Source organism: Carlito syrichta, unplaced genomic scaffold (genome assembly GCF_000164805.1).
Source record: "Carlito syrichta isolate Samal-C Ts95f unplaced genomic scaffold, Tarsius_syrichta-2.0.1 Scaffold94802, whole genome shotgun sequence".
NCBI classification, from domain to species: domain Eukaryota; kingdom Metazoa; phylum Chordata; class Mammalia; order Primates; family Tarsiidae; genus Carlito; species Carlito syrichta.
In genome coordinates, this window is record NW_007038898.1 from 22,845 (window position 1) to 31,394 (window position 8,550).

The window sequence follows — 8,550 nt, forward strand, 5'->3', positions numbered from 1 at the left end:
CTGTCGCCCAGACTGGAGTGTAGTGGTACACCCCCGGCCACCGCAGCCTCGACTTGCTGGGCTCCGGCGATCCTTCTGCCTCAGTCTTCCAAGTAGCCAAAACTACAGGCGCACACTACCACGCCCGGCTAATTTTTTATTTATTGTAGAGACGAGGTCTTGCCAAGTTGCCCGGGTGGGTCTTGAAACCGCGGGCTCAGGCAATCCACTCGCCTTGGCCTCCTGAAGTGCTGGGATTACAGACTGAGCCACTGAGCTCAGCTGATCTGGGCATTTTCTTAATGAACTTTTTCCTCTGGCTTCAGTGAGAAAATTTATTTAAGAGAAGGGAGGAATGAGGTACCTGTTTAAAAAAAAAAAAAACCCAGCGCATTGGCTCAAGTCTGGAATCCCATCAATTTGGGAGGCTGAGACGGGAGGATTGCTTGAGCCCAGGAGTTCAAGACCAGCCTAAGTAACATACACCTCATCTCTACAAAAAAAAAAAAAAATTAGCTGGGGGTGATGGTGGAGCCCAGGAGGTCAAGGCTGTGGTGAGCCTTGATGGGACCGCTGCACTCCAGCCTGGGCAACAGAGTGAAACAAACAAACAAAAAAACCTAGCCAGGCTTGGTGGCTCAGCCTGTAATCTCACGCCTTTGGGAGGCTGAGGTGAGTGGATTGCCTGAGCCTGCGGGTTCGAGACCCACCTGGGCAACTTGGCGAGACCTCATCTCTACACTAAATCAAAAAATGAGCCGGGCATGGTAGCGCGTGCATGTCGTTCCAGCTACTTGGAAGGCTGAGGCGGAAGGATCGCCGGAGCCCAGCAGGTCGAGGCTGCGGTGGCTAGGAGTGGCCACTGCACTCCAGTCTGGGTGACAGAGTGAGACTCCAACTCAAAAAAACCCCCCAAAACCTAAAAACAAAACAAACACTTTTCCTTATTGCCTGTCCTTGTGCTTATCCAGGCTTTTTTGGCCCAGGCCGACTCATTTGCCCTCAGACCCCCCGTTCCACTCTGCAAGAGCTGCTCATCCAGGAGAAATGAATCCGGGCTACTCTGAAGCTTGTCCTTCAGGGCTCTGGGTGCCCTCCTCACTCAGCCTCTCTCCAAAGAGGTCAGGCGCTGAGAGCATCCAGTCAGGAGAGCTCCCAGTGCTTCTCTCTTCAGCAGGAGGGCAGAGGAAGTAATTTCTATCCTTAAGAAGACAGATGTCTTGTCATTTCCAGAGCTATCAGGATTCTAGGCAGATGGAGCCATGGCTCTGGCAGGTGGGTCATTTTGGGAAACAAGATACAAGAGAGGGGATAACGTATAAACAAACTTTGGGTATATTTAGCGGGTTTGAGGCAAGCAGATGGGAGGGTTTGGGGAGTCCATAAAAAAAAAAAACACAAAACTCTGAAATCCAAACTTCTTTTGATAAGGCCACAATGAAGAGGTTTCCAGCAGCACGTGTTGCCTGAAATGCCACAGGCCTGCCAGGTGAGGTGCCAGGCCAGGGAGGCAGGCGGGCAGGCCAGTGCCCCTCACAGGTCCACGTCTGGGCCTCCCGAGGATGTCTTCAGCGGCACCGAGTCAAATCCGTCAGGAGTCCTCTGAAAGAGAAATGGTGACAGGCGCTGGCTGCTGCATGGGGACAAGTTTGGGGGACAGAGGAGAGAAATGGAAAGAGGTGATGGAAGGAACCTTCTGGAATTCCTGTTCCCGGTGGCTCTGTGGCAACACAGAAATGACATGCCCTTTATTCTTCTTGCACAGCCAGAGAGTAAGAAAAATCTTTAAAATGCCCTACTTTGCATCTTGGCTGAATTCTAGCAGTCCCAGGGTGAACTGTTCTTGCACTGGTTAAAAAAACAACAACAAAAACCAACCACGGTCTAAGCAGGTCAAGGGAGTCGCCCAGCACAAAGGGAACGAGATTCAGCAATGCAAGCACCCCTCTTTCTTCACCCCCTGCCCCCGCCCAACTCTCCTCCCTCTTACTGCCCTCCCACCCACCCCTGCGGGGATGAGCTGGTTCAGGACAGTAGTTAGATGTGGGTGCCTGCAGAGTGGGGTGCAGAGGGCTGTAGCCCAGGAGGAGTTGCCTGGATGCTTTCTGCAGGCCCCACACCCAGTGCCTGTGTTGTCTGCGTGGCATTTATGAGCTTGACACTCATTCACCCACCCCCCACACGGAGCCAGCCATCCCAGCTCAGAACTGCTGAGTGACAGCTTAGACCCGTGATTCAGCCTCCGAAGGCCCGGGCTCAGACACCTCCCAGAGAGCGCCCTCCACTGCTCAAAGCTGGCCCTTCTTCCCTCTTCCAAAAGAAAAAAAGGCTGTGGGAGGCCTGGGGAGAGGGATGGTTCCACAACATGGATGGTTCAACGCTCCTTCGGGAAGTTAGGGTCCCAAGAGTTCACCAACAGGAGTGCGTGTCAGAAGAGGAGGAGCCTGGGCAAAGGCCACCTTGGGAGCCAGGGGGAAGAGTGTTGGTGTGGAAATGAAAAAGGCAGCAGACAGGCTTTTCGGGGTGGGGAAACAGAGTCATATGGCGTGGCAGGGAGCAGGGCCACAGTCCCTGAGCAGTGCGAGACCATCCAGTGTCCAGGAGGGGCCCCTTCCCCAGCCCTGCAAGTTGACCTAAGGGCCCTGGCTGGGCCCCTACCTTGGAGGTAAGGGATTTGATCTTCCCAAAGAGTGACTTCTTGCTGGTAAAGATGAGGTCATCTTCCACATCCTCGCCTTCCATGATGGCACAGCTGTCGGCGGCCGGCAGGTCACAGTCCTTGAGGGTGGCATTCATCACCAGCTTCGAGTACTTGTACTCCAGTCTGTGAAACAGAAGGTGGGAAAAGACAAGGCACAAATGTGAGAATACGGGTCAAAGGAGAGAGAGGTTGGGCTACGGACAGATGCCACTGCCATCTGTGGGCAGCAAAATGGTGTCAGGACTGGGGTTTAGAAGGACTCTCAGCTCCTAGTTTGGTGGGTTTTTTTCCTTGAGGCTATTTCTGCGATCTCAAAGCTTAATAGAAATATTGAAATCCTAAAGTCATTATATATATATTTTGAGTCAGGGTCTACTCTGTCACCCAGGCTGGAAGTGCAGTGGCACCATCACGGCTCACCACAGCCTCAACCTTCTGAGCTCAGGAGATCCTTCCGCCTCAGCCTCCCGAATAGCTGGGACTACAGGTGTGCACCATCATGCCTGGTTAATTTTTTTATTTTTTGTAGAGGTCTCACTATGTTGCCCAGGCTGGGTTTTGAACTCCTGGGCTCAAGCAGTCCTCCCTCTGTGGCCTCCCAAAGTGCTGGGATGACAGGTGTGAGCCACCGTGCCTGGCCTGTATTGTCTAGTGTATATTTTGGATGTCATCATGCACACACACACACACACACACACACACACACACACAAATAAGAATGGTAACAGATTAAGGATACCCTTTGCTTTTCTTTTGAAAATCGAACAGCTGGCTGAGCATAGTAGCTCTAGCTTGTAATCCCAGCACTTTGGGATGCCGAGGTGAGAGGACTGCCTGAGTCCACAGGTTCATGAACAGCCTGGGCAACTTGGCGAGACCTCATCTCTACAATAAAAAAAAAAGCCAGGCGTGGTAGCGCGCACCTGTAGTTCCAGCTACTTGGAAGGCTGAGGCGGAAGGATCACCTGAGCTCAGCACTCCAGCCTGGGCGACAGAGTGAGACTCCAATTCAAAAAAAGAAGGACTCAACCACAAGCATCCAGGGGCCATTGGAAAAAAAAGAAAATTGAACAACCATTTAGAGACTGCCTGGTGGTACCACCCCTTGTTCAGGAGTCCGGGCAACCAGGGCACACACTGGAGAAATCTTTGGCCAGAATTCCAGGGTCGCATTAACTGACACGCCCAAATGCTCTCCTGTTCAGTCACCCAATCCCGCCTACCGCCAACCTCCAGGGACCCGTCATGTACTTTTGATTCTTCTTCCAAAAGTAGCAGGTCAAGACGGCGAGCACGACAGCCATGCAGATGCCCGCAGAGATGCCCACTTTCAGCCAGAAAGCTATGGTTTTGCAGATGGTGACTCTCTGCTCAGGCAGGGAGAGGCCCCCCGAGCACAGCTTTGGTTCTCGCCACACATAGGTCGTCTTCTGTCGGGAGAACAGGGAACTCAGATCTCACGATCCCTCCTCTCCCGGGGAGGCCCTAGTCAGAGGGAAACCCACCTGGATGCCAGCCACACAGCTGCTGACGATGGCGTGGTAGTCAGCCACAGAGCAGAGCGGGCAGGCAGCCACGCTCTCCCACAGAAAGTGGAAGCTGCAGCCGTCGCAGGTCCCGCCGGAGCACGAGCTGGTAAAGCAGAGGGAAGACCTGAGCACTGGCTCACTGGATGGGCAGGAAGACCTGGTGGGAGGCCTGGCATCTCTGAGCTTCCTGGTTCATCCTCTCTGGCTCAAACCATGAGTCCTGACAGTATCCTTCCACCTACCCCTTATCCTGCCTTTTTTTTTTTTTTTTGAGTCAGAGTCTTACGCTGTTGCCCAGGCTGGAGTGCAGTGGCACGCGCATGGCCACCGCAGCATCCACATGCTGGGGTCAGGCGATTCTTCCGCTTCAGCCTCTCAAGTAGTTGGAACTACAGGTGCACACCATGGCTAATTTTTTGATTTATTGTAGAGATGAGGTTTCATCATGTTGCCCAGGCTGGTCTTGAACCCTGGGCTCTGCCAATGCTCTTGCCTCTGCCTCTCAAAGTGCTGGGATTACAGGAGTGAGTCACCGCACCCGGCCACATCTAGGTCTTTTTTTTTTTTTTTTTTTTTTGAGTTGGAGTCTCACTTTGTCTCCCAGACTGGAGTGCAGTGGCCGCTCCCGGTCACCGCAGCCTCAACCGGCTGGGCTCCAGCGATCCTTCCGCCTCAGCCTTCCAAGTAGCTGGAACTATAGGTGCACACTACCATGCCCGGCTAATTTTTGATTTATTGTAGAGATGAGGTCTCGCCACGTTACCCAGGCGGGTCTCGAACCCGCGGGCTCAGGCAATCCACTCACCTCAGCCTCCCAAAGGTGCGGGATTATAGGCTGAGCCACTGAGCCCGGCTATGCATCTAGCTCTTAACACACATTTTGATCTCCGAGTTCCCTGATGGAGAGAAGCCTTCCAGCCTCCACTGGGCTCCCCACCCTCTGCCTGTTCATGTTTGTGCTGACATCAGATGACAGTTGATGTAAGGTGTCTGAGCACTAGTGTGGCTGCCCCATCAGCCCCTCAGAGGTTCTTGTCCTCCCCATGGGAATGTGACATTTTCCAACAGCCACTTTGATGCAGCTTCCTGTGGTTGGGATTGGAGTTGAGGCGGAGTTCAGGGACAGACTTCCGGTCACGGGTGTACTTTACAGTGACGCTTACAACGGCAAGAACAGAGATGTTACACTTGGACACCACTGCTAGGTCATGATGCCCTGTTTGTTCCCTGTGTCCCCTATCCATTGTAGTTTAGAAGCAACATGTCCCAAACTGTCTTCCTTAAGACACTAGTGCCCGTCAAGATGTTAGCTGGGCATGTTGGCTAATGCCTATAATCCTAGCACTTTGGGAGGCCGAGGTGGGAAGATTGCTTGAGCCCAGAAGTTCGAGACCAGCCTGGGAAACATAGCAAGACCTCGTCTCTCCAAACAAACAAACAATTAGCTGGGCGTAGTAGTGTTCAACTATAGTCCCAGCTACTCAGGAGGCTGAGGCAGAAGAATCTCCCGAGCCCAGGATGTTGAGGCTGTGGTGAGCCATGATTGTGCCACTGCATTCCAGTCTGGGTTGACAGAGTGAGTCCCCCAATTCCAAAAAAAAAAAAAAAGATGTATGTGGGTGGGAAAAAAGGAGGGCTGTGGTATCTAATATTAATTTGGAAATTTTCAGTTGAGTGCACTCAGCTATTAAAACTGGAATTGGGTCTTGTAGTTGCAGACAGATTCCTGGGATCACTAAGCCTTTACTAATTTCACTAATAGCCAGATACCATGAGAAGTATAAAGTCTCATCATCTTGTTTAACCCTCAAAAAACTCCCTGAGGAAACTTATTATTATGCCTATTTTAAGAAAAAGGAAAACAGAGTCCTAGAGAAGCTAAGAAATGTGTCCACAGCTGGTCCGTGGAGGTGCTGACTCAGATCTGACTCTCAACCAGAGCTGCTGGCCACCATGCTATGCAGCCACCCAGCATCATGGTCCAGGTGGGGCTGGCTCTCACGCTTCCTTCTGCCCACTCTTGCCATCCAAAGACTGAGGGCTGGGGTCCACGACTGTGCCTCTCAGAGCCATCTGTACCTCTTAGATGGATCACCTATTTTCTCTCTTGCTCTTTTCCTGTCGTCTCTTGCTCTCAGGATAGAATAAGCCCAAGGAAGGGAGACTTTGGCCTTTGTTCCGATCCTCTGCAGGGCTTACCCCGGCAGTGACAGTCTTCCAGGGGCAGCTTTCTGTGGGTTGCATCTGACGCGGATGGTGGTTGATCTCCCAGAAGTGCAGGACTGGGTTACGTCGTTGGACCTGCAGAGAAAGCCAGTCCCCATGGGGGATGAGTCATCCCGCCATGCTAGTGAGAGCCACCCCTGAGGTCAACACAGAATGATTCTCTGCTGGGAAAGTCAGAACTCGGGCTCTGGCCTGACACACGGGGGCTGCACGGGCCTTGGTTTACACACGGAGAGGGCAGGGGTCAGGGAGCTCTAGTCACGAGGGACACACACTGGTTCAGGAGAGGCATGGCCGGCAGACACTGGACCCTTCTCAGTCTGGGAGGGAGGTCCCCTGAGATCATTCAGCATTTCTCCCTACCTCCAGGGCAGACCTGCCCAGCAGCCCCCTAGAAGCTGGGACTGGGGGACCCCCAGACCTCAGCTATTGTGACTGGTTGGATCTCCTGGACCTCAGACACGTTGTGGTTTGAGAAGCAGTGGGTGGCTGGGGAGAGGGGGCTGCAGCGGAAACTGTGGGGGCCTCTTTGACTTCCCTAGGATTCGCCTGGCCTCTCATCTTCACCTGTAAAAGAAGATCACGTCCGGTATTCCCAAGGACTCTGGGCGGAAAAGTTCAGCGGGGGAGGTGATTCCATCCAGAGTCATATCTGTTGTCACTCCTGCCAAATTAGAGTCCCTAATTAGTCTCCTGGTAGCATTTGCCGGCAACCACTTCAACTCTCTCAAGACTGGCAACGTCCAACCTCATCACATTCCCAAGGGGCTTAGGAAAGGAGGAACCAAAGGTGTGTCAGAGGCCTCCGAGCACACAGGATGGAAAAGAGAGCAGAGGTGAGGTTGGGACCCCCACTTGAGAGCTTTTTACCTCCTAGCCTGGCAACCTCACTCCCTCTTACGCAAAACACACACACACACACACACACACACACTCATGCAAGGCTGAGTCACTCACCAATAAGTCGATCCGCAAGGCTGACAGGCTGTGAGGACACCTCGGCCTTGTAGCCTGTCACCTCTGAGGGGATGATGACTGCCTGGCACACGTAGGCCGTGACGGATTTGGAGAACCCTGACTCACCCTCGGGAATCCGGATGTCAGTGACGTTGTCGGTGCACACAGACATTTTCTTACCCTGGTGGGAGGGAGCAGGAAGCAGAAATGAGTGACTGGTCACAGGGAAATTTCCAGAAGGAAACAGGGACAAGTTTTCCATATTTAGAAATTTCAGCCTTCCAATAGGATGTTGTAGTGAAATGATTTGTTCCAGGTCTAAGGACAAGACAGATTTAAATTTAAAAAAAAAAAGCTAAAAATAAGGCCTCGGTGTCCTAGTTTTGGAGGCTGGCTCAGGGGTCCTGGTTTTTTTGTTTGTTTGTTTTGTTTCTCAGAGTTTGTTTTGTCTGAGAGGCCTATATGAGCAGGTTGTGATGTTGACAAAGGATTTGGAATTCAAACCTACCACCCACCAGGTAAGGGTCCTTTCTTGTCCTCAGTTTCTGTCTAGGAAACTAGACAGAAACTGAAATAGGTAACTGACCCCAGAAACCAGTGAAATGTATTTGAACTTCTGGCCTGGTTACCATGACCTTCTGTGTCGCTCTTGGTGCTGTGATTTTACTGTGTTTGTCGCAGAAGCGCTTTCTAGAAACTTCCAGGGCTTAAAATAGGCTCCATAACTAGCCCCCTCTATGCCTTGAGGTAGGACATCTGAGGGCAATTAGAACCACGCCTGGCTAATTTACTTTTATTTTTTGTAGAGATGAGGTTTTGTTATATTGTCTAAGCTGGTCTTGACCTCCTGGGCTCAAGCAATCCTCTCACCTCAGCCTCCCAAAGTGCTGAGATTAAAGGTGTGAGCCAGCTGGGCTCAGTGGCTCAGCCTGTAATCCTGCGCCTTGAGAGGCTGAGGTGAGTGGATTGCCTGAGCCAACGGGTTCAAGACCCGCCTGGGCAACTTGGCGAGATCTCATCTCTATAATAAATCAAAAAAATTCGCCGGATGTGGTAGCGTGCACCTGTAGTTCCAGCTACTTGGAAGGCTGAGGCCGAAGGATTGCCGGAGCCCAGCAGGTCAAGGCTGCGGTGGCCGGGAGCGGCCACTGCACTCCA

At 52.3% G+C, this 8,550-nt stretch overlaps 1 protein-coding gene across 3 annotated transcripts in view; it reads right to left on the bottom strand.

The window, feature by feature from the left end:
• Nucleotides 1-1,291: 1,291 nt before the first annotated feature.
• KIAA1324 (KIAA1324 ortholog) overlaps nucleotides 1,292-8,550 on the bottom strand; it is a 45,798-nt gene continuing 38,539 nt past the window's right edge. For all 3 annotated transcript variants that reach the window (XM_021714178.1, XM_008061675.2, XM_021714179.1), the window contains 7 exons: nucleotides 7,393-7,573; nucleotides 7,003-7,099; nucleotides 6,409-6,510; nucleotides 4,186-4,312; nucleotides 3,932-4,110; nucleotides 2,638-2,803; nucleotides 1,292-1,581 (listed from right to left, as the gene is read on the bottom strand). In XM_021714178.1, coding sequence (XP_021569853.1) covers nucleotides 1,513-1,581; nucleotides 2,638-2,803; nucleotides 3,932-4,110; nucleotides 4,186-4,312; nucleotides 6,409-6,510; nucleotides 7,003-7,099; nucleotides 7,393-7,573 — 921 coding nt within the window. In that variant the 3' untranslated portion in view covers nucleotides 1,292-1,512. The remainder of the gene's footprint in view (nucleotides 1,582-2,637; nucleotides 2,804-3,931; nucleotides 4,111-4,185; nucleotides 4,313-6,408; nucleotides 6,511-7,002; nucleotides 7,100-7,392; nucleotides 7,574-8,550) is intronic.